At 46.6% G+C, this 26371-nt stretch overlaps 1 protein-coding gene across 1 annotated transcript in view; it reads right to left on the reverse strand.

The window, feature by feature from the left end:
- The window catches only part of LOC140206247 (uncharacterized), a 70779-nt gene that overhangs the window by 15180 nt on the left and 29228 nt on the right, over positions 1–26371 (reverse strand). The window contains exons 5-9 of the mRNA XM_072274566.1: positions 22763–22848; positions 17282–17507; positions 13589–13770; positions 8381–8545; positions 5845–6022 (exon numbers count right to left, since the gene is read on the reverse strand). Of these exons, the coding sequence (XP_072130667.1) occupies positions 5845–6022; positions 8381–8545; positions 13589–13770; positions 17282–17507; positions 22763–22848 (837 nt within the window). The remainder of the gene's footprint in view (positions 1–5844; positions 6023–8380; positions 8546–13588; positions 13771–17281; positions 17508–22762; positions 22849–26371) is intronic.

Below are 26371 nucleotides of genomic sequence, written 5' to 3' on the forward strand. Positions count from 1 at the left end.
TTATTAGAGGCAATCAAATAATGGAGGGTGGGTCAAGAGAAACTGCTTTCAGTGGCAGGAGGGTCAATAACTGGAGGAAAGAGATTGAGGATAATTGTTAAGTTGCCATAAATCTCTTCACTTTGGCTACTGAGATTCCAGTTCCTGGATTTCCGCTCAGGCCTCTTGTTCAGTCTGGAATCAGCCTCGGCCTGGGTCAGAGGGGCAATGAAGTAATTTCTTTTTAACATAGACAGTTGTGATTTAGAATTCACTGTAGCCTGGCCTACTGAGTTCCTCCAGCATTTTGTGTGAGCTATTTTAGATATTTCCCTGAAGGGTAAATGCCACAGGGGAGCTGGACTATAATGTGTGGTTAAAGGTGTAGCTGGGTGGTGGGGTGGAGATACATCTCTACCAAAGGAGGTGTAAGGTGATCCTTCCCTCCACTAGTCTGCAGGTCACCCTTGGGCAAGGAATAGCACCTGTTTAGCCCTCCCGATCAGGGTCACATGAAACCACGGAAGCAGGTGGTGGTTGGTTGTACGAACAGCCGGTGCATATCACAAGTCCTGGTTATACGACCACTGATGCCAGGCAGACAGTCTCTGAAGAGTATTGATAATGGCTAGGGTCACCCGTCTTGTAAAGACACTGGCCCAGAAGAGGTTTGCCATTGCCCACAGTGCCAAAGACCATGATTGCCCATATCATACGGCATGACACATAATGATGATGGTGAAAGGAGCAAGAAAGTAAAATATCCTTTAAACAGAGAGAGAGAGAGAGAGAGAGAGAGAGCGCGTGACATCACAGAATGCTACTGTACAGGGAGAGCTGGGGGGGGGGTCACAGAACGTTAGCTGGAGTAATGTAGATAATGGCAAAGGTAAATGGAATTCTACACACAAAATACTGGAGAAACTCAGCAAGTCAGTCAGCATCTATGGAAATGAATAAACAGTTGACGTTTCTGGGCCAAGACCCTACATCAGGACTGGAAAGGGAAGGGGGAAGAAGCCAGAATAAAAAAGGTGGGGAGAAGGGAAGATTATGTGTGCAGCTAGGTGGGTGGGGGAGCAGGATGAAGTAAGAAGCTGGAAGGTGATAGGTGGAAAAGGTAAAAGGGCTGGAGAAGGAGGAATCTGATAGGAGAGGACAGTGGACCACAGGAGAAAGGGAAGGAGGAGGGGTACCAGGGGAGGTGATAGGGAGATGTGGAAAAGAGGCCAGAATGGGGAATAGGAAGCAGGAGGGAAAAAATTACCGGTAGTTGGAAAAATAGTTCATGCCATCAATGAAAAGCTCTACACAAACGAAGCTTGTTTCCCACAGCCAGATTTCTTTGTCCTCAAAGAATTATAATTTACAAGGTTTTGGGGCAGATTTCACTACTACAGCAAACAGGTAAGAAAGGTCGCAGTGGTACAGGGGAGACAGTAGGCTTGGGATTCTTCAGTGTTATAGCCAGACACCAGGAAGCCAAGTTATCATGCCACCAGTACACCAGGTAATGATATCTCCAGCAAGAGGGCATCTAACTGCTTATCCCTGATATTCAATGACCCAACAGTTGTTTAAGACCCAACTATCAATGTCCTGGAGGGGCCAACATTGTCCAGAGTCTCAGCAGGACAGCCCACATAAATATGTGGTACCAGAGCAGATTGGATGTTGTGAACTCAATGAAGACCTTCCCATCTTCACCCTCTTCCCTTCCTAATTCCCCGTCTCCCATAGTCCACTCTCCTTTCCCATCAGATTCCTCCTCTTTCAGCCCTTTAACTCTTCCACCTCTACCAGGGGTTCCCAACCTTTTACTTGCCATGGACCAGTACAATTAAGCAAGGGGTCTCATAGTGAATGTGGAGAGGATGTTTCTTATGGTAGGGAGTCTAAGACCAGAGGACAAACTCACAATAGCGAGGTGTCCTTTTAGAGATGAATAGGAAGATGAGAAGGAAGTTCTTTAGCCAGAGAGTGGTGAATCTGTGGCATTTATTGCCACAGTCAGCTGTGAACGCCGAGTATTTTTGTATATTTAAGGCAGAGGTCGGTCAGGGCATGAAGGGATAAAGGGAGAAGGCAGGAGATTGGGGCTGAGAGGGAAAATGGATCAGCCATGATGAAATGCAGAGCAGACTAATGGCCTAATTCTGCTCCCATATCTTGTGGTTTTATGATATTGGGAACCCCTGACTTAAACCCTTCCAGCTTCTAACTTTATCCATCTTCCCCCTTACCTGGTCTCACCTATCACCTGCCAGCTTGTACTCCTTCCCTCCACGCTCCCACCACCTCCCAGTCTCATTCTGGCTTCTTCCCAGTTCCTTTCCAGTCCTGATGAGGGGGTCTTGGTTTGAAACATCGACTGTATTTCTCACTGGAGTTGATGCCTGACCTGCTGAGTTCCTCCAGCACTTGGTGTGTGTGTCGTGGGTTGGAAGCAAAATATGCTTGACCCTGATGGACTGCCAAAGGCTGAGAGAGACACAATCTCCACCTGCTGGCTGTTTATTAATACGTAAACCAATACAGGAAAAAAAGAATTGTAGTCAGCATAGAGCAGACATGATCACATTGCACGGCAGGGCAGGCTTCTGACAACCAAGTCCAGCTCCTGGCCTTCACGTCTGGCTGAGCTACTAAGACTGGCGGAACCGTTTCTACTGACAGGAGAAGGCACCTAGGTGGGTTACTGACGCCTTAAAACCAGTTGCTTTGGGCTGATGCCAAACTGTCGATCTCTGCCATTCCTTTGCATTCATCAGCTACATGGAGAGAGCTAGCCTGCTGTGTAGGCAACAACTTGCTCTCTGTGTTGTACTTCCCTGGCTTGCACATCATGTAGACAGCTAGGACACAACATCCATGGTCCATTCCAACCAATGCAGAACCTCCAGGTCTAGCTCACTAACAGACTCCTTCAGCGGACTGGAGGACAGTCTCCATATGAAAGACCGGAAGAACTTAAGACATTGGAGCAGAGTTAGGCCTTTCAGCCTATCGAGTCTGCTCCGCTGTTTCATCATGGCTGATGCATTTCCCTCTCAAACCCATTTTCCCTTTAACCTTTGACGCCCTATCTAATCATTTGGTGATGCGTTGCCTGAGCTGCCTATTCAAACATCCAATATCAGTCCATCCTTTCTGAGATAAGGGGCCCAAAAATGCACACAAGACTCCAGGTGAGGCCTCACTACTGCCTTATAAAGCCTCAGCATTGCATCCTTACATGCAGAAAGACTGGAATCCTCTCTCTCTCTCTCCCTCTCTCACGCTGACACCAAGCTGTCTGGCCAGGACAAACATCTGCCAACAGGTTTGGTTGCTATCTTGAAAGCCAGCTCCCGTTCCCAACCTCTGAACCAAAGCCCCGCTTGGGCTGAAGGCTAAAGCAGTGAAAAGACCCACTGGCGTGACCCTCAGACGTTCGTTCAAAGATATCCCTGCAGCTGAGGACAGGAGTCCTTTAATAGAACATACAACAGTATAGTACAGGAACAGGCCCTTCGGCCCTCAACGTTGTGCCAGACCAATTAAATTAGTAATCAAATAGCTAACTAAGCTCATCTCTCCTGTCTACACAATGTCCATATCGTCCCATCTTTCTCACATTCATGTGCCTATCTAAACGTCTCTTAAAAATCTCTAATGTATCTATCTCAGCCACCACCGCAGGCACCCACCACTCTCTGTGTAAAAGATCCGCTCTCACATCTCTGAAATTACCCTCAATCACCTCCTCCTCTACTTGGACTCCCCGCTCTGGTTCTCTGCCTGCTCTGGATCTTCTCATCTCGAATTGCCGACGGGACATCGACTTCATCACTCCTTCACTCCTCCACTGAATGCACTGCCCTCAACTCTCCCCGCACCAATCCCAACCTGACCAACAAACTGCCTCCAAAGCCAGTATATCCTTCCTCATGTATGGAGACCAGAACTGCATGTAGTACTCCAGGTGCAGCCTCACCAGTACCCTGTACAGTTGCAGCATAACCTTCCTGCTCTTCAATTCAGTCCCTCTAGTAATGAAGGCCAATACTGTATTCCACTTGCTTTCGTGACAGCCTGCTGCACCTGCAAACCAACCTTTTGTGATTCATGTACAAGTATTCCCAAGTCCCTCAGCACAGCAGTATGCTGGAAATTTTTACCGTTTAAATAATAATCTGCTCTTCTATTTTTCCTTCCAAAGTGGATGACCTCGCATTTACCAACATTGTACTCCATCTGCCAGACCCTTGCCCACTCACCTAACCTATCTATACGTACCTCTCTGTATCTTCTGCACAATTTACTTTTCCACTCAGTTTGGTATCATCAGCAAACTTAGATACACTACACTCGATTCCCTCTTGGAGATTGTTAATATATATTGAGAACAGTTGCAGGCCCAGCACCGACCCATATGGCACCACCGCTCACCACTGATTGCCAACCAGAGTAACACCCATGTATCCCAACTCTGCTTTCTTTCAGTTAACCAATCCTGTATCCATGCTAATACATCACCCCAACTCTTTGCATCCTTATCTTATTGATAAGTCTTTTATGTAGCACCTTATCAAACACCTTCCAGAAATCCAAGTAAATAATGTCCATCTGTTCCCCTCTATCCACTGCACTTGTTATATCCTGAAAGAACTCCAGTAAGTTTGTCAAACAGGATCTGCCTTTGCTGAATCCATGCTGCATCTGCCTGATGGATCCATTTCTTGCCAGATGTCTTGCTATCTCTTCTTTAATGATAGCTTCAAGCATTTTCCCAACTACAGATGTTAAACTAACTGACCTGTAGTTACCTGCTTTTGCCTACATCATTTTTTGAACAGTGGCGTGACATTCGCCGTCTTCTAATCCACCAGAACCTGCCCACAGTCCAGAGAATTTTAGTTTATTTTCTTTCCTTATTCCCTTTCTTTATTAGTTGCTTGATGGGTCTTTGTTGCTTTTTGAAATTTTTCCAGTCTTCCAGTTTCCCACTACTCTTGGAGGCTTTCTATTCACACACTTTTAGTTTGACACCTTCTTTAATTTCCTTAGTTATCCAAGACTGGCTCTCCCCACCCTTACTGTCCTTGCTTTTAACTGGAATATACTTTTGTTGAGCACCGTGACAAATCTCTTTGAAAGTCTTCCACTGCTCCTCAATAGTCCCACCATATAGCCTGTGTTCCCAGACTACTTTTGCACCCTCCATTTGTATGGGAAACTCAGTCATACTGTGATCACTCTTTCCAAGAGGATCCCTAACTACAAGATCACTAATTTTACCTTTCTCATTGCACAGGACCAGATCTAAGATAACAGATTCTCTTGTAGGTTAAGTAACATGCTGTTCAAGAAAGCCATCACTTATGCGTTCTATGAAGTCCTCCACAAGACTGTCTCGACCAACTTGATTCACCCAATCTATGTGCAAGTTAGTCTCCCATGATAACTGCTGTTCCATTCTTACGTGTCTGAGATATTTCTGTTTATTGCCTGTGCCACTGTAAAGTTAATATTTGGGGGCTGATCGACAACTCCCACCAGTGATTATTTTTTCCCTTAGTGTTCCTAATCTCTACCTAGATGGACTCAACATTCTGCTCCTTAGATCTTATATCGTCTCTCACTGTCGCACTGATCTCATCCTTAGAGCGCTACCCCACCTCCCTTACCTTCCTGCCTATCAAACCGTATAACCTGATATCCTTGGATATTTAATTCCCAATCTTGACAGCTGAGAGGTTGCTTTGAGCTGAGCTGTAAGTCATCTACAAGATGTCAGCTCAGTTGAAATCATCTACATCTCGGAGATTAAATCATCAGTCCCACCTAAGGCGACTTAGCACGTCAACCAAGAGAAACTCTTACAGGAGTGGAGGATGATGACGTCTGCGGTCCTTCTGGTGACTTTGGCTTCACCAAGATCAACAGGGTCGGATTCTTCTGCAAATGGGACTCTTCTTGCAGATTCTCTTCAGGGAACCCCAGTTCTTTGAGGAGCATTTCCTTCTGCTCCTGCCTCTGCTGAATTTCCCTGCGTATCTGCCTGGAGAGAGAGTGAGATTTTCAATACCAAGCCATTGTACCAATATTAACAATGCCCTCTCCCACCCCTTCAATGTTCCAACCGTCTGCCCAGTAGGGACAGCATGCTCGGCTGTTTCAGAGGGAGCAGTACCGGGGGCAAGAATCACCCGTCAGTCTAACATTTGGGGGTGGGGTGCTCTTTGACATAGGAACGGGAAGTGTACCTGACCTTGCACTCAACGTCAGTAAGACCAAAGAACTGATTGCAGACCTCAAAGGGTAAGACGAGGGAACACACATCAGTCCTCACAGAGGGATCAGAAGTGGAGAGAGTGAGCAATTTCATGTTCCTGGGTGTCAACATCTCTGAGGATATCGATGCAGTTACAAAGAAGGCACAACATCAGCTATATATCATGAGGAGGCTGAGGTGATTTAGTATGTCTGCAAAGACACTTGCAAATCTCTACAGATGTACCATGGAGAGCATTCTAATCGGCTGCATCACCATCTGGTATGGTGGGGGAGTGGGCACTGCACAGGACCGAAAGGAGCTACAGAAAGTTGTGAACTCAGTCAGCTCCATCATGAGCACTAACCTCCCCAGCATCCAGGGCACCTTCAAGGAGCGATGCCTCAAAAAGACGGCCTCCACCATCAAGGACCCCCATCGCCCAGGGCATGCCCTCTTCTCACTGCAACCATCAGGGGGGAGGTACAGGAGCCTGAAGGCACAAACTCAACAATTCAGGAACAGCTCCTTCCCCTCAGCCATCAGGTTTCTGAATGGACACGAGCTCACTACTTTGCTCCCCCTCTTTTTGCACTACTTAATTAATTTAACTGTTATATATATACACAGTAATTCACAGTTTTGATTATTATGTATTACATTGTACTGCTACCACGTAACAACAAGTTTCACCACGTACGCCAGTGATATGAACCAAATTCTGATTCTGTTCCGTATCACCAGTGATGAATCACCACACTTGATCAGAATCAGGTTTCACATCATTGACATATATTGGGAAAGTTGTTGTGAAACTTGCGACATAAAAACACTGTAAGTTGCAATAGGAAACATACTAAAAATTAAACTGAATGAGTAGTGCAAAAAGACTGCAAGAAACAGTGAGGTGGTGTTCCTGGGCTCAATGTCCATTCTGAAATCCGGTGGCACAGGGGAAGAAGCTGTTCCTGAATCGTTGACTGTGGGTCTTCAGGCTCCTGTACCTCCTCCCTGATGGTAGCAATGAGAAGAGGGCATGTCCTGGGTGGTGGGGGTCCTTAATGATGGTAAGAATATATAGCTGTGGAGGGAGAGAACATAGAACCTGACAGCACAGTACAGGCCCTTCACCCCACGATGTGGTGCTAATCTTTAACCTACTTTAAGGTCAATTTAACCTTTCCCTTCCACAGAGCGCTCCATTCTTCTATCATCCATGTGCCCATCTAAGAGTCTCTTTAATGTCCCTAATGTATCTGCCTCTACCACCACCCCTGGCAGGGTGTTCCATGCACTCACTACTCTCTGTGTGAAGAATTTACCTCTGACATTCCCCCTATACTTTCCTCCAATTACCTTAAAATGATGCCCCCCTTCCCCATTAGCCACTTCCAACCTGGGAAAAAGTCTCTGACTGCCATTTGATCTATGCCTTTTTCATCTCCTTCATCAAGTCACCTCTCACCCTCCTTCGCTCCAAAGAGAAAAGCCCTAACTCGTTCACCCATTCCCATAAAGACATGCTCTCTGATCTGGGCAGCATCCTGGGAAACCTCCTCTGCACCTTTCCAATCATGAGGCAACCAGAACGCGACACAATTGTGTTGTGGGTAGTGGGGAAGTGGTGTGGGATTAGAAAGAGGGTGAAAGAATTGGGGAGGGATTATACAGGGGTAGTAGAGAATGTGGTTAAGACCATATGATGCAGATCAGAATTAGGCCATTTGGCCCATCAAGTCTGCTCTGCCATTTCATCATGGCTGATCCATTTTCCTTCTCAGCCGCAATCTCCTACCTTCTCCCCTTATCGCTTCATGCCCCGACCAATCAAGAATCTATCAGCATCTGCTTTAAATATACCTAATGACTTGGCCTCCACAGCCACCTGTGGAGCAAATTCCACGGATTCACCACTCTCTGGCTAAAGAAATTCCTCCTCTCCTCCTTTCTAAGAGGACACTCCTCCGCCTCTGTTCTGAGGCTCTGTTCCCTGGTCCGAGACTCTCCCTCCATAGGAAGTATCTCTCACATCCACTCTTTCGAGGCCTTTCACCGTTTGACAGGTGATGGGACACTGGGTGGCTGTGGGACACTGAAGAGGGAGGGAGGAAGGGGGCAGGACTGGGAGGGGCAGTGTAAACCTGCCTGACGTATTCTTCCCGAGCCTTGGAGTCAACCGTTTCCAAGAACTTCTCGTATTTCTCTGAAGTGGAGCTCGGGTAGATCCTTTTGAAGTTCCCCATGTTTTCATCTTCGTACTTTTCCACCTGTTCCACCCAGGTAGCCTGGTTGTTTCGTTTCTCATCAGCTCTAATAGGAAAGCAAAGAGGAGGTGTCAGTTATTCCATTGAAAATCGATCTCTTGCCATAAGACCAGAAAACACAGGAGCAAAATGAGGCCATTCAGCCCATCGAGCCTGCTCCAGAATTCCATCACGGCTGAGATATTTTCCTTCTGCAGCCTTCTCTCCATAACCTTTGACTCCCCCCTTACTAAACAAGAACCTATCAATCTCCTCTTACCCAATGACTTGGCCTTCACAGCCATATTCTGCAATTATTTCCACAGATTCACCACCCCCGGCTGTAGAAATCCCTCCTTGTCTCTGTTCGAAAAGGACATTCTGGTATTCTCAGGCTGTGGCTTTAGATTCCCATACAGAAAGAAACAGTCTTTCTACGTCCACTCTGCCTAGGCCTTTCAATATTTGATAGATTTCAATGTGATCCTCCCAAATTTTTCTAAACTCCAGCAAGTACAGGCCCAGAACCATCAAACGCTCCTCAAAACTTAACCCTTTCATTCCCAGGATCATTCTTTTGAATCTCCTCTGGATTTTCTCCAATGCCAGCCCATCTTTTTTTGATGTTAAAGGGCTGAAATAGTTAGCACGAGAGGGCACAGTTTTAAGGTGCTTGGAAGCAGATACAGAGGAGATGTCGGGGTAAGTTTCTTCACACAGAGAGTGGTGAGTACGTGGAATAGGCTGCCGGCAACGGTGGTGGAGGCGGATATGATAGGGTCTTTTAAAAGACTCCTGGATAGGTACATGGAGCTTAGTAAAATGGAGGACTATGGGTAACCCGAGGTAATGTTTAAAGTAAGGACATGTTCGGCACAGCTCTGTGAGCCAAAGGGCCTGTATTGAGCTGTACGTTTCTATGTTTCTATCATTATGTGCTGGGTCATATGACATCATCATTATGTGCCGTGTTGTATGACATGGGTGATCTTGGTCCCACGGCCATGATTGGGCCATGGCCCCATGGGAAGCAGGGATTTAGATTCTTAGACCACTGGGATCTGTTTTGGGGCAAGGATGAATTGTACAAAAGGGACAGGTTGCACCTTAACAGGCGGGGGAGCAGCATTCTGGCAGGCAGGTTTGCCCCTGCTACACTGGTGTGTTTAAACTAAATAGTGGGGGGGAGGAGAGGAAATATAAGGATGGAGTTAAAGGGAAAGAGAGAATAAGGAAAGTTAAGAAAGACAGCAGAATTAACGGGGCAGAAAGCTCAGGAAGGGATCGGAGAGTATGGCCAAGTGCAATCGGAATCGATGTGAAAGGTGAGGGGAGTACTGTAATGGATTAAAAGTATTATATATCAATGCACGGAGTATAAGAAATAAAGTGGATGAGCTTGAGGCTCAGCTGGAAATTGGCAAGTATGACGTTGTAGGAATAACAGAGACATGGCTGCAAAAGGACCAGGGCTGGGAAATAAATATTCAAGGGTATACGTCCTATCAAAAGAACAGACAGGTGAGCAGAGGGGGTGGGGTGGCTCGGTTGGTGAGGAATGAAATTCAGTCCCTTGCAAGGGGCGACACAGAATCAGGAGATGTAGAGTCAGTATGGATAGAACTGAGAAATTTAAGGGCAAAAAGACCTTAATGGGAGTTATCTACAGGGCCCCAAACAGTAGCCTGGATATAGGGTGCAGGTTGAATCAAGAGTTAAAATTGGCATGTCGCAAAGGTAATGCTACAGTTGTTATGGGGGATTTCAACATGCAGGTAGACTGGGAAAATCAGGTTGGTCCAGACCCCAAGAAAGGGAGTTTGTGGAGTGCCTCTGAGATGGATTCTGAGAGTAGCTTGTACTGAAACCTACCAGGGAGAAGGCAATTCTGGATTTAGTGTTGTGTAATGAACCAGATTTGATAAGGGAACTCGAGGTAAAGAAGCCATCAGGAGGAAGTGACCACAATATGATAAGTTTTCAAATACAATTTGAGAGGGAGAAGGGAAAATCGGAAGTGTCAGTATTGCAGTTGAATAAAGGGGACTGTGGAGCCATGAGGGAGGAGCTGGCCAAAGTTGACTGGAAAGATACTCTAGCAGGGATGACAGTGGAACAACAATGGCAGGTACTTCTGGGAAGGTGCAGGATCAGTTCATTCCAAAGAGGAAGAAAGATTCTACGGGGAGTAAGGGACGACCATGGTTGACAAGGGAAGTCAAGCACAGTATAAAAATAAAAGAGAAGTAGTATAACACAGCAAAGATGAGCGGGAAGCCAGAGGATTGGGAGACTTTTAAAGAGCAACAGAGGATAACTTAAAAGGCAATATGGGGAAAAAAGATGAGGTACGAAGGCAAGCTAGCCAAGAATAGAAAGGAGGATAATAAAAGCTTCTTTAGGTGTGTGAAGAGGAAAAAATTAGTTAAGACCAAAGTTGGGCCCTTGAAGACAGAAATGGGTGAATTTATTATGGGGAACAAGGAAATGGCAGACGAGTCAAACAGGTACTTTGGATCTGTCTTCACTGGGGAAGACACAAACAATCTCCCAGATGTAATGGTGGCCGGAGGACCTAGGGTAATGGAGGAACTGAAGGAGATTCACATTAGGCAGAAAATGGTATTGGATAGACTGATGGGACTGAAGGATGGTAAATCCCCAGGGCCTGATGGTCTGTACCCCAGGGTACTTGAGGTGGCTCTAGAAATCTTGGATGCATTGGTAATCATTTTCCAATGTTCTATAGATTCAGGATCAGTTCCTGAGGACTGGAGGGTAGCTAATGTTATTCCACTTTTTAAGTAAGGAGGGAGAGAGAAAACAGGGAATTATAGACCAGTTAGCCTGACATCAGTGCTGGGGAAGATGCTGGAGTCAATTACAAAGGATGAAATAGTAGCACATTTGGATAGCAGTAACAGGATCGGTCCAAGTCAGCATGGATTTATGAAGGGGAAATCATGCTTGACTATTCTTCTGGAATTTTTTGAGGATGTAACTATGAAAATGGACAAGGGAGAGCCAGTGTACCTGGACTTTCAGAAAGCCTTTGATAAGGTCCCACATAGGAGATTAGCAGGCAAAATTAGAGCACATGGTATTGGGGGTACGGTACTGACAGGGATAGAAAATTGGTTGGCATACTCGAAACAAAGAGTAGGGATTAATGGGTCCCTTTCAGAATGGCAGGCGGTGACTAGTGGGGTACCACAAGGCTCGGTGCTGGTACCGCAGCTATTTACAATATACATTAATGATTTAGATGAAGGGATTAAAAGTAACATTAGCAAATTTGCAGATGACACAAAGCTGGGTGGCAGTATGAAATGTGCGGAGGATGTTGAGATAATGCAGGATGACTTGGACAGGTTGGGTGAGTGGGCAGATGCAGTTTAATGTGGATAAATGTGAGGTTATCCACTTTGGTGGCAAGAACAGGAAGGCAGATTACTATTTGAATGGTGTCAAGTTAGGAAAGGGGAAGTGCAACAAGATCTTGGTGTCCTTGTTCATCAGTCACTGAAAGTAAGCATGCAGGTACAGCAGGCAGTGAAGAAAGCTAATGGCGTAACAAGGGGAGTTGAGTTGAGTATAGGAGCAAAGAGGTCCTTCTGCAGTTGTACAGGGCCCTGGTGAGACCACAACTGAAGTATTGTGTACAGTTTTGGTCTCCAAATTTGAGGAAGGACATTCTTGCTATTGAGGGAGTGCAGTCGAGGTTCACGCGGTTAATTCCCAGGATGGCGGGACTGTCATATGGTGAAAGATTGGAGCGACTGGGCTTGTATACACTGAAATTTAGAAGGATGAGAGGGGATCTGATTGAAACATACAAGATTATTAAGAGATTGGACACGCTAGAGGCAAGAAACATGTTCCCGATGTTGGGGGAGTCCAGAACCAGAGGCCACAATTTGACAATAATGGGTAGGCCACGTAGAATGGAGTTGAGGATAAACTTCTTCACCCACAGAGTTGTGGATCTGTGGAATGCTCTGCCTCAGAAGACAGTGGAGGCCAATTCCCTGGATGCTTTCAAGAAAGAGCTAGATAGAGCTCTTAATGATAGCAGAGTCAAGGGATATGGGGAGAAGGCAGGAACAGGGTACTGATTGTGAATGATCAGCCATGATCACAGTGAATGGCGGTGCTGGCTCGAAGGGCTGAATGGCCTACTCCTGCACCTATTGTCTATTGTCTATTGATTGCTCTTGGCAAAGTTATCTACAGAAGTGGTCTGCCATTGCCTTCTTCTGGGCCAGTGTCTTTAAAAGACGGGTGACCCCAGTCATCATGAATACTCTTCAGAGATTGTCTGCCTGGCGTCAGTGCTCACATACCCAGGACTTGCGATCTGCACCGGCTGCTCATACGACTATCCACCACCTACTCCCTGATCAGGGGGCTAACCAGCTGCTACATCTTGTCCAAGGGTGACCTGCAGGCTAGAGGGGGGAAGGGGCACCTTGCACCTCCTTTGGTAGAAACATATCTCCGCCCCCCCACCCAGAACTGCTCACAATACTCCAAGTGTGGTCTGACCAGTGCCTTATAAAGCCTCAGCATTACTTCCTTGGTGATATGTTCTAGTCCTCTGGAGCGCAGTCTAGCCCACGGTCCTGGCTTTACCCATCACCTTCTAGCTAGCCTCCTTCCCCTCCCTCCCCACACCTTTTTATTCTTTCCAGTCCTGAAGAAGGGTCTCAGCCCCAAATGGCGACTGTTTGTTCATTTCCTTAAGAGGAGCAGAATTAGGCCATTTGGCCCATCGGAGCTGCTTTGCCATTTGATCACGACTGATCCCTTCCCAGCTCAGCCTCAAACTCCTGCCTTCTCCCCATAACCCCTCATGCCCTGACTAATCAAGGATCTATCAACTTCTGCCTTAAATATACCCGATGACTTGGCCTCCACTCCCATCTGTGGCGATGAATTCCACAGATTCACCACCCTCTAGCAAAAGAAACTTCTCGTCATCTCCGTTCTAAATGGGTGCTGCCTGGCCTGCTGAGTTCCTCCAGCACTTTGTGTGTGCAGCTGAATTTGAGAGCAGGAATATTCATTAATTATCGTTGCCCAACGTGGCACTCTTCAGTCTTTCAGTCACCTGTACTCCCGCGACCACCAGATCTTAGGCAGCTGTTCCTTCTTTCGCGGCCTCTCTTCCTCCATGTCTTTCTGCCGGCCACAAGCTGCAAGGTTAATCATGCAGAGTGTATCATAAAGAAGATCCTCCTTCACCTCTTGATCAAGCTTGGAGTCCATCACAGAGCTCAGGGAATGCTTAACCTGCAACGTTAATAATTAAAAATTAATAGTGTTGGCCAAAAAGAACAACAGTCCACAAATCAGTGAATTCAAATGAATCAAGGGCAGTGGAAGTAGGCAAACAAACTGTCTTTGTTCTTGCCACATGCTGAAAGGAGGTGGAGGTGGCCATTTTGTGAGACTGTCCTTGCACACCCTCCATTTTGTGAACTCTTCGATTCTAGCTCTGGGATTATCTAATCAGAGCAATTGAATGTGGACGCAAGGAGTTTCAGCTAACGACCGGCTAACCCGGGACCACTCTCAGACAAACAGCTATTTATAATGTAAAGTGGCAGACTTGGAGAAGAAATCTACAACCTCATTAGGCTCAGTGCCTGGGTCAGCTACCTTAACTGGTTTGAACCAGGCCGAGTTGAAAAAAACAAAGGCACGGGTCTGGGGGCAAAGACCATTGAACAATGCTGGCTGGAGCCCTGGACCAGAGCCATTAAGAAGGTGACCCAGGTAGGGTGCCACTTCTCAGCCCAGTTTTGCATCCTATCAATGTCTCGCTGTAACCTCTGACAGCCCTCCACACTATCCAACCTTTGTGTCATCAGCAGATTTACTAACCCATCCCTCCACTTCCTCATCCAGGTCAATTGGTGGCCACCGGGAGGTCCTGTTTTTCTCTGGTGGATGGACTGTAGGTGCTCGTTGAAGCGGTCTCCCAAACTGGGCCGGGTCTCTCCGATATACAGGAAGCCACACCAGGAGCACCAGATACAACAGATGACCCCAACACACTCACAGGTGAAATGTCACCTCACCTGGAAGGACCGTTTGGGCCCCGAATGGTAGTGAGGGAGGAGATCCAAGTGCAGGTGTGGCACTTCTCCTGGTGGCCACCAATTTTAATTCTATTTCCTATTCCCATTCCAACATGTCAGTCCATGGCCACCTCTACTGCCGCGATGAGGCCACACTCAGGCTGGAGGAACAACTCCTTATTCCGTCTGCGTAGCCTCCAACCTGATGGCACAACTTCTCTTGCTTCCGGTAATGACCCCCCCCCCCACTTCACTATTCCCCATTCCCATTTTGCTCCCTCACCTTATCTCCTTACCTGCCCATTACCTCCCTCTGGTGCTCTACCCCCCTTCCCTTTCTTCCATGGCCTTCTGTCCTCTCTTAACAGATTCCCCCTTCCCCAGCCCTTTATCTCTTTCACCAATTTCTCAGATCTTTACCTCCCCACTCCCCATCTCCTAGTTTCACCTATCACCAACAAGCTTGTATGTCTTTGTGTCTGTGTGTGTGTGTCTTTGTGTGTGTCTGTGTGTTGCTTTGGATTGCCAACCTCTGGTGTCTTCCTCTCTGGAACCATTTTAATGTGGATTTAACTATAGACAAATGCCAGGTCTTTGTCTATGGGAACTATCATAAACGACCATGGTCCTCCACCCATCTATAGATGCACATCTTCCATTGTGTCATAACCTTAGAGCACTAAAAGACAGAAGTAGGCCATTTGGCCCATCTAGTCCATGCCAAAATATTATTTTGCCAATTCCTATCAATCTGCACCTGTACCATAGACCTCAATACCCCTCCCATCCACATACTTATCTAAACTTTTCTTAAATGTCGCATCCGTCACTTCCGCTGGCACACTCTCACCACTCTCTGAGTGAAGAAGATCCCATTCATGTTCCCCTTAAACATTTCACCTTTCTCAATTAACCCATGACCTCTAGTTCTAGTCTCACCCATCCTCAGCAGCAAAAGCATGCTTCCATTTACTCTATGCTCCTCATGGTTTCGTACACCTTTATCAAATCTTCCTTGATTCCCCTGTGCTCTAGAGAATAACTTTCCCTCCAGACCCAGCAACATCCTTGTGAATATTCTCTGCTGTCTTTCAAATCATTGATATCTTTCCTGTAGTTAGGTGACCAGAATACCCCAAAGTAGGCCTCACCAATATCTTCAAGAGCTTCAATCTAACAACTCAGCTTCTGTACTCAACAATTTGATTAATGAAGACCAAAGTGCCAAAATCTCTCTTTATGAACCCATCTATCTGTTTCCACAGGGAGCAGATTTTGGGATAACGGTCAGAAAGTTGGTTTAACTTTTTTTTACCTTAAGGCTGTCATTGTCAAACTGCTTCTGCACTGTATTCTGCTCTTCTACTCAAAGTCAAGTTCAAAGTAAATTTATTATCAAAGTACATATGACCATAGGCATATGTTGATTCACTGAGATTCACTTACTTGAGGACCTTCACAGTATTTAAAAGGAATCAAACAAAACATCCAGAATAAATAAATAAACAAACAATAAATATCAAGAATATGAGATGAAGAGTCCTTCAAAGTGAGTCCATAGGCTGTGGGAGCAGTTCAATGCTGAGGTGAGTGAAGTTAAGTGAAGATATCCCCTTTGGTTCAAGACCCTGTACCTTCTTCCTGATGGTTGAGTGGGGTAATAACTGTTCCTGAACAGTTCCATTGAACTGCTGCTGCTAAGTTAACAAATTTCATGACACATACCGGTGATAATAAACATGATTCTAATTCTGATCATATATGCCAATCTGCAACTGTGGCACAAGTTCATCGACCTTATTCTGTACACTGCACACATCCAAATATAACACCTTTTCGATAACAATAATAATGGAAAAGTGGAAAAAAACACAATATTAATGGGAAAAAACACAGTAAATATAAATACATTAGATAGCTTATATGCATAGATTGATTGTATGTCCATAAAGTGACGCTGGGCACAGGAGTTTCTGTACATAAGGTGACTCTGACAGGAAATGATAAAGTAGTGGTGGTTGCGGGTGTGTGGAGGGGTGGGTTAGCGGGTGGGGGTGTTGAGCAGCCTCAGTACTTGGGGACTTACTGACTGCCCATTACAGCGCTGGTGTTTAGGACAACAGTGAAGGTCTTCATCTCTGGTGGTGTTCAGAGATTCCTTGATCATGCCTGTAGCTTCCTCTCGGTTTTCACTACTGTCGGACATGTAAGTCCCAGGTGGAGACTCAGGAACACCGCCACACTCAGATGTAGGAGGATTCTTCATTGCTGTTTGCGTAACAGTTTTGTTTTTGTGGTCAGTGCTGTTAGTGCTGAGTTGAGCCCTCGAACCTGGAGGACCGGTACAACGCTCTCAGTCTGGCCTCTACCCTTTGACCTGTTTGTCATGGCTGACCCTACCAAGAGCCAAAGCCTAAAGCCCCGGCTCCAGCGTGCAGCCCTCTCCGGGTCACTGAGGCGCGCAAGCCTCCAAACCCTACAACACGGTTGTGGTCCTGTTGGAGGACTGCTTGGGGAAAGTAACAGGTTTTGAGTCTGGTGGTCCTGGTGTGAATGCTACAGAGCCTCTTCCCTGATGGGAGTGGGGACAAACAGTGAGCAGGGTTGGTGGGATCCTTCACCATATTACTGGCCATCCCATCATGATGTTACATTTGCATGTTTTATGCAGTCACCTGAATTATCTGCTTAATCTTTATGTATCCCAGAGGCGCGCGTACCTTCATCAGCCAGGGTTTCAAGCTGTGGTCCAGCAGGATGTCAAAGCCGAGGAGCTGAAAGCAAGCACTCCCAGACACGTGATTTCTGAAGCAGGTGAAGTAGGTGTTCCTCAGGGCCGGATACACAGACAGAATGGTTTTGATGATCACGTCCTCAATACTGCTCCACAGCACCTCCAGGTCATAGGCATTGCCCTCCATGTACTGGTTAAAGAAAGACAGCTTTCTGCAAGAAACAACATTTTACAGAGCCGTCAGTTCTAATCTATCGCAGGCCACCGTTCATCCATCGGATGGCATTGCCGAGTGACTTCGCTGATCAAGTACTCTGCCCCACCATTTGTGTTATTGTGTGAGAGGTCAATAGCACTGCAAGCCACAAGATAGACTGCGTATCCATTGAAGGAAATATCAGCTCTCTTGATTCATTTCTCCCCTTTTTGACGGGATTTATTGGAAGTGATTTCTTGCCGATTCATAGTTGCCTTTGAAAAGGTTGACTGCACCCTGAACCCACAATATTCCATCTTGTGAAGTTGCCTGGTGGTTTACATTCACAGTCAGAAAGCACTACAGTAAACAAACAGGTCCTTTGGCCCATCTAGTCCATGCTGAATCATTAATCTGTCTGGTCCCAGTCTGTAGCCCTACCATCCATGTACAAATTTATCTTAAATGTTGAAATCGCACCTCCATCTATCTCTTCTGCTGGCAGCTTGCTCCATACTCTCACTACCCTCCGAGTGAAGAAGTTTCCCTTCATGTTCCCCTTAAACTTCTCACCTTTCACCCTTAACCCACGAGCTCTAGTTCTAGTCTCACCCTCCCAAGCTCCGTGTAATAAGCCTGACGTAACGAATCAGTGTTTCCAGAGTCATTGTCATAGAAAAGTACAGCACAGGAACAGGCCTCTTGGCCCATCCAGTCCATGCCAAAACCTGCTAAACTGCCGACACCCACTGACCTGCACCAGGATCATAGTCCTCCATCCTATCCAAACTTCGCTGAAACGTTGAAACCGAGCACGCATGCAGCACTTGTGTTGGCAGCTCATTCCACACTGCTCACCACCATCTGAGTGAAGACGTTTCTCCTCGTGTTTCACCTTTCACCCTAACCCATGATCCCTGGTTGTGGTCACACTGAACCTCAGTGGAAAAAGCCTGCTTGCATTTACCCTCTCTATACCCCTCATAATCTTGAATATTTCTGTCAAATCTCCTCTCAACCTTCTACATTCTAAGGAAGAAAGTCCTAACCTATTCAATCTTTCCTTATAACTCAGGTCCTCCAGACTAGCTACATTTTTGTAAATTTTTCCTCTACTCTTTCAACCTTATTTACTATACATCTTTCCTGTAGATAAGTGACCAAAACTGCATACGATACTCCAAATTAGGCCTCACCAATGTCTTATACAACTTCAACATAACATCCCATCTCTCGTACTCAATACATTGATTTATGAAAGCCGATGTGACAACAGCTTTCTTTCTACCTGTGACACTACTTTCAACGAATTTTGGACCTCTATTCCCAGATCCCTTTGTTCTACCGCACTCCTCAGTGCCCTACCATTCACTGTGTAAGACCTTCCCCGGCTGGTCCTACCTAAATGTAACACCTCGCACTTGTCTGCATTGACTTCCAGCTGCCACTTTTCAACCCATTTTTCCAGCTGATCCAGATCCCTCTGCAAGCCATGACCGCCTTCCTCACTGTCCACTATATCCTCAAACGTGGTGTCATCTGCAAATTTACTGATCCAGTTAACTACATTATCATCCAGAACACTGATAGAGATGACAAACAACAGTGGGCCCAGCACTGGTCCCTGCAGCACACCACTGGTCACAGGCAGAGGCTCCAGTCAGAGAGGCAAACCTCTACTACCACTCTCTGGCTTCTCCCACAAAGCCAATGTCTAATCCAATTTACAACCTATGCTGAATGCCGAGCGACTGAACCCTCTTGACCAACCTCACATACGGGACCTTGTCAAATGCCTTGCTAAAGTCCACGGAGACAACATCCACTGCTTTTCCTTCATCCGCTTTCCTGGTAACTCGCTCAAAAAACTCTCCAGGATTGGTCAGACATGACTTACCATGCACAAAGCCATGCTGACTATCCTGAATCAGTCCCATGTCTATCCAAATACTCATATATCCAGTCTCTTAGAATACTTTCCAATAACTATCCCACTACTGATGTCAGACTGAGCAGTCTGTAATTTCCTGGTTTATGTTTAGAACCTTTCTTGTCACTAAGAATTATTTAAATATCTCTGCTAGGGCCCCTGCAGTTTCTGCACTAGCCTCCCCCAGGGTCTGAGGGAACACCTTGTCAGGCCCTGGGGATTTACCCACCCTGATTTTCCTCAGGACAGCAAGCACCTCCTTCTCTGTAATCTGCATAGGGTCCATGAATTTACGGCCCATTGTAAGCAATGGTAAGGCCACAGCAGTGTTGTAGGCCTCAAATATGAAGAGGAAATGGGAGATTTCCCTCACTAAAGAGCTTTTTAACAACAGCTCAATAGTTGCCATGTCTTACAGACCTTTATTCCAGATTTATCTGATCACTTATGTAAATTTGTCTGCCTTCATGGGATTTAGCTCACATTTCTTTGTTCTAGATCCATGGTTCTTGCTGGACGTGAAATACCAGATTGGGACGATCCCAACCAGCGGGACATCCTGAGAGATAATCCAGTCCAGGTACATTCCCTGTGGCAAGGGACGTATAATTGACTCCTGCTCATTATTGTCATTATTTATTGATCATTAATAATGACTCCTGTCTGCAGATTTGAATGAGAGAGTGTTTAACATTGTCCTTCCACTCACTTTTATCTGTTATTTCAGTCACGGTCCAGTTGATTCCTCATTTCTGTTCATTTCCTTTTCCCCGTGTTTTACCTGGCTCCTTGACTAAGGCACCTGATTCTCATCCGAACTGGAAACATAATAACTCCGGCTTACATCTACTTGGGACTGGACCGTCACCTCAGCCAGTGCGGCAAAGCACGTTCCGGGCCGCTGAGAATAGTGGACTCTAAGTTGCTTCGGTGCCTGGGGTTGCTTTGGGAATTCTGTCGTCTCGTGTCCAGCTGAGTATTGCCGGCCGTTTGCCGCTATTTCGAGTCAAGATACCAACAGACTGTCGTTGTTTGGTTTTGTAGTTTCGTGTCCTGCTGAGTATTGCTGGCCGTTTGCTGCTACTCCGAATCAAGATACAAATTGTCTGTCGTTTTTGGTTTTGTTGTTCTGTGTCCAAGTCCAGGCTCCGTGTCCAAGTCCGGGCGCCATGTCCCAGTCCGAGTCCGAGTCCGGGCTCCGTGTCCGAGTCCCGGCTCAGAGTGTGAGTCCAAGTCCAAGTCCGGGCTCCATGTCCGAGTCCAGGCTCCATGTCTGAGTCCGAGTCCAGGCTCCGTGTCCAAGCTCCATAACCAAGCTCTGGGTCCGGGCTACTCCGGTTTGTTGGCCATGTAAGCATCTAATCCTCACTCTCTGGTCTTCCTCGCAACTATTAATAAACACACTTTTGTTAATGCTACCTCCGTGTCGGTGCTCTGCACTTGGGTCCGCTTCCAGTCGTCCATTGCAACAATTTCAGCTTCACTCCGTTCCTTAAGGTTGTTATAGCCATGGGGTGGTAATGGGGACGAGCTCCCACTGCCTATTAAATGCTCCCAATGGCGTGTGCCTCAATATTGCCTCTGACAACCAAGTCACAGCTCCTGGCCTTCACGGTGGCTTAGCTACTACGCCCGGATATGGAGAGCAAGCTGTTGCCCATGTAGCAAGCTCCCCATCTCCACGCAGTTGATGAACCCAAAGGAACGGCAGAGAGCAATACAGCCTGGCACCAGCAGCATCGCAGGAGTTGCCAGTCAGTGTTGAACTCAACGTGGGACTGCCGTAGGTGTTTTCCCTCAGGGTTTACTCCTGAAGCCTTCCCTATGAGTGGGTATAGTCGCAGGGCAATGGGAGGTTTGAGATCAGAGTTTTCCCTCTCCTAGATGAGGGGCCAGCCATGGTTGATGAGTCCCATCTGCCTGAAGCGACTGGATTTAAGATGCCATTAACCCACCTTTGCCCCTTCTGTCAGTAGAAATGATTCCGCTCAGCTTAGTGGCTAAGCCACATGTGAAGGCCAGGAGCTAGACTTGGTTGTCAGAAGTTATTGGAGGGCATGGTATAGGATTCTAGGACAAGAGGGCATGACTTCAGGATTGAAGGACGTCCATTTAGAACTGAGATGCAGAGAAATTACTTTAGTCAGAGGGTGGTAAATCTGTGGAATTTGTTGCCATGAGCGGCTTTGGGGGCCAAGTCATTGAGCTCATTTAAGGCAGAGATAGATAGGTTCTTGATTAGCCAGAGTATGGGGTGAAAGCAGGGGAGTGGGGATGACTGAAAGAATTGGATCAGCCCATGATTAAATGGCAGAGCAGACTCAATGGGCCAAATGGCCCACTTCTGCTCCTATATCTGATGGTCTTATAGCATGCCATTGGGAGCATTCTGCCAGTTATGACAACCTGAAGTAGTGGCAACAGAATTAAGGGCTTCAGTAAGCTGCTGCTGTGTGCTCCCCTTCCTTCTACAATGTGCCTGCTCGCTAAGGTTGTTGTGTGAATGAAGCCAGCAGAGAAAATTACTGGTAGATACAAAGCAGCTTCTTTATTCGACAAAGCAAGTTTAGAGAAGGCATTTTATGGAGACACTTCTGGTCGAAAGGTCTGGCCGGCCTGACGTGGGGCTCAATATTTTATGTGCCAAACGGCAAAGGGCAACTCCATACTTACAATGCATGGACAATGCTTTCTTTGAAACAAAATTCAACCTTCACGCCTCCTGCTTCACAGCCACACCACACACATCCAAATGAATTTTAATCACCATTGTCAGCTGGGATTCATGGCTTTTAGGAACCCATTGTTCAGAGCTAGCCACATGTTCAGACTTGGTCACGTGTTGGCATGTGGCCAAGTGGTTAAAGCGTCCCTCTGGTGATCTGAAGGTCGCTAGTTCGAGCCTTGGCCGAGGCAGCGTGTTGTGTCCTTGAGCAAGGTACTTAACCACACATTGCTCTGCATTAACCCCAGTACCAAGCTGTACGGGTCCTAATGCCCTTCCCTCGGACAACATCGGTGGCGTGGAGAGGGGAGACATGCAGCATGGGCAACATCTGGTCTTCCATACAACCTTGCCCAGGCCTGCGCCCTGGAAAGCTTCCAAGGTGTAAACTTCCAAGGGGAACCTTCCATGGTCTCACAAGACTAATGGATGCCTACATATAAAGTTCAGATCTGCACTCCAAATAAAATCCACAACACACATTCAGATATGAAGACTGGTAGCCAAATTCGATTGCTAAATGTCTATGTCCTAACCCCAAAAATCACTCCAACACTGACCTTCTATAACGTGCCTGCTCGTGGTGAAGGGTGCACCCTGCTGCATATGGTCTCACCTTTTACTGCCTTTCTTTTCATCCGGGACAACGTTCATCATACGCTTGTTGATGACATAATTGGTGAGGTGCATGCAGATGTCATCCTGTGAGAGGCAGAAGATAAAGATAAACAACAGGAATTCTGCAGATGCTGGAAATTCAAGCAACACACATCAAAGTTGCTGGTGAACGCAGCAGGCCAGGCAGCATCTGCAGGAAGAGGTGCAGTTGACATTTCAGGCTGAGACCCTTCGTCAGGACTAACTGAAGGAAGAGTGACTCACTCTTCCTTCAGTTAGTCCTGACGAAGGGTCTCGGCCTGAAACGTCAACTGCATCTCTTCCTACAGATGCTGCCCAGAAGATAAAGATGTTGGTTTCTCAGTCAGGGACATTGCCCTCAGTTATCGCGTCACACTAACGCCATCCCAGCCAGAAGCTGCTCAAATGCTATTTTCCTCATTCCTCTCGGCTTCACTTTTCCTGTGGTGATGAAGAGCAGTCGGCAGGTGGCAAGAAGGTGAAACTGAAGGAAGCCTTGCATCTTAAAGCAGTTTTTGCAGCCCCAAAACATCGCCAAGTCAAAGGATCGCTCATCTGAAGCGCAGTGCATAAGGATGGGTACTGTCAGTCAGAGCAAGGATGTGAGGCTGAGGCTTTATAACTCAGACCGAACTTCGGAGTATTGTGAGCAGTTCTGAGCCCCTTATCTAAGAATTGGTGAGCTGGCATTGGAGAGGGTCTGGGGGAGGTTCACGAGAATGAAAGGGTTGTCATTTGAGGAGCATTGCTCCCTCTGGGCTTGTACTCGCTGAAGTTTAAAAGGATGATGGGGGATCTCAACGAAAACCATCAAATATTGAAAATCAACGTGGAGAGGATGTTTCCTGTAGTGGGAGGGGGGACGGCTGTCTCTAAGAGCAGAGGGCAAAGCCTCAGAATAGAAGAACTTCCCTTTAGGGCAGAGGTGAGGAATTTCTTTAGCCAGAGGGTGGTGAATCTGTGGAATTTGTTGCCACGGACCGCTGTGGAGGACAAGTCATTGAGTGTATTTAAAGCAGAGGTTGATAGGTTCTTGTTTAGTCAGGGCATCAAAGGTTAACAGGAGAAGGCAGGAGAAAACAGTCGAGAGGGATAATAAATCAGCCATCCTGAGCACAATCCTCCCCACTTTCGAGGACATCTTCAAAAGGCAACATCCATCTTGAGGGACCCTCGCCACCCAGGTAAAGCCTCTTTTCATTTCTACCGTCAGGGAGGAGGTACAGGAGCCTGAGACACACACTCAACAATTCCCTCCGCCATTAGATTTCAGAATGAACAATGATCCCATGTACAGTACCTCAATAACATTTGTCTCTTGGTCTTGTTTAGCACAACTTATTTAATTTTTAAAATATATTTCTTTTTGTAATTTATAACTTTCATTACTACGTACTGCAATGTACTGCTGCCGCATAACCTCAAATTTCATGGCAAATGACAATGACAGTAAACGTGATTCTGATTCCAATTCTGGTTATGAAATATGGGCTGAGTTTTTCTTTTCGGAGCAGTCCACGCCATAAGATTGTAAGTTGTAGGAGCAGGATTGGGCCATTTGACCCATCGAGTCTTGTCTGACATTTCATCATGGCTGATCTATTTTCCTCTCAGCCCCAATCTCCGTATCCATTTATCCCTGACTAATCAAGAACCTAACAAGCTCTGCCTTAAGTATACCCGACGACTTGGCCTTCACAGCATGTAGTAATGAATTCTACAAATTAAAGAAATTCCTCCTCATCTCTGTTCTAAATCGATGTCTCTCTACTCTGAGGCTGTGTCCTCTGGTCTTGGCCTCCCCCACTATAGGAAACATCCTGTCCACATCCACTCTGTCAATGCTTTTCAACATTCGATAGGTTTTGATGAGATTTCACCTCATTCTTTTAAATTCCAGTCAGTTAAGGCCCAGAGCCATCAAATGCTCCTCATATAATAAGCCTTTCAATCCCGGAATCATTTTTGTCAACCTCCTTTCAACCCTCTCCAGTGTCACCATATCCTTTCTGGGGCCCGGAACAGCTCACAATACCCCAAGCGAGGGAGGCCTCGCCAGTGCCTTCTAAAGCCTCAAGGAGGAGAAACCCTGCAGATGCTGGAAATCTGAGCAACACACACAAAATACTGGAGGAACTCAGCAGGCCAGGCAGCATCTATGGGAAAGAGCAAAAGGTTGATGTTTCAGACCAAGACCCTTCATCAGGACAGATGAGAAGTCAGAGCAAGAAGGTTGGGGGGAGGGGAGGAAGGAGTACAAGGTGGTAGGTGATGGGTGAAACTGGGAGGGGGGAGGGGGGAAGTAAAGAACTGGGAAGTCAATTGGTTAAAGAGATAAAGGGCTGGAGAAGGGGGAATCTGATAGGAGAGGACAGAAGACTTTGGAATAAAGGGAAGGGGAGGGAGCACCAGTAGGAGGTGATTGGCAGCTAAGGAGATGAGGTGACAGAGGGAAATGGGAATGGGAATGGTAAAGTTGGGGGCAATTACCGGAGGTTAGAGAAATCGACATTCATGCCATCAGGTTGGAGGCTACCCAGACGGAATACAAGGTGCTGCTCCTCCAACCTGAGTGTGGCCTCATCGTGGCAGTCGAGGATTAACATGTCAGAATGGGAATGGGAAGTAGACTTGAAATGGGTTTTTCTGGCAGACGGAGTGTAGGTGCTCTGCAAGGCGGTCTCCCAATCTGCGTCGGGTCTCACTGACATACAGGAGGTCACACCAAGAGCATCAGATACAGTAGATGAACCCCAACAGACTCACAGGTGAAGTGTTGCCTCCTGAATGGCAGTGAGGGACGAGGTGTAGTGTCAGGTGCAATGCTTGTTCCACCCGCTTGCCCTACACCTCCTCTCTCACTTCCATTCAGGGCCCCAAATACTCCAGAGATGCTCCTGGGCCTGCTGAGTTCTTCCAGCATTCTGTGAGTGTTCCATATAAAACATTATATCCTTGTTTTCATGTTCTATTCCTCTCAAAATGAATGCTAACACCTTCCTTATCACTGACTTAACCAACAAATTAACCTTTATGGAATCCTGCTTGAAGACTCCCAAGTCCCTTTGCACCTCCGATTTTTGAGTTTTCTCTCCAGTCATACAATTGCCTATGCTTTGAAGTTTTCTACTGAAGTGCATGACCATACACTTCCCAACACTGTTTTCCGTCTGCCACCTCTTTGCATATTCTCCTACACTGTCTAAATCCTTCTGCACCTATCTGCTTCCTCGATACTACCTGCCCCCCCACCCTCACCGATCTTCCGATCATTCGCTAACTTAGCCTCGAAGCTATCAATTCCATCATCGAAATCCTTGATATATATTGTAAAAAGAAGTGGTTCCAACATAACATCCCAGCTTCTGTACTCAGTACCTTGACTTATGAATGCCAGTGTGCCAAAAGCTCTCTCTACGACCCTACCTACCTGTGAGTTCTTTTTCAAGAAGTTACGGATCCCTCTGTTTGAATGCATTTCTCCGTCCTAACATTCACGGTGTTAAATTCTCTGTACTACCATAAAACCATAAGTCACAGGAGCCATTTGGCTCATCGTCAGCTCCGCCATTCAATCATGGCTGAT

The sequence above is a fragment of the Mobula birostris genome, chromosome 12, assembly GCF_030028105.1.
Source record: "Mobula birostris isolate sMobBir1 chromosome 12, sMobBir1.hap1, whole genome shotgun sequence".
In the NCBI taxonomy this organism is placed as follows: Eukaryota; Metazoa; Chordata; class Chondrichthyes; order Myliobatiformes; family Myliobatidae; genus Mobula; species Mobula birostris.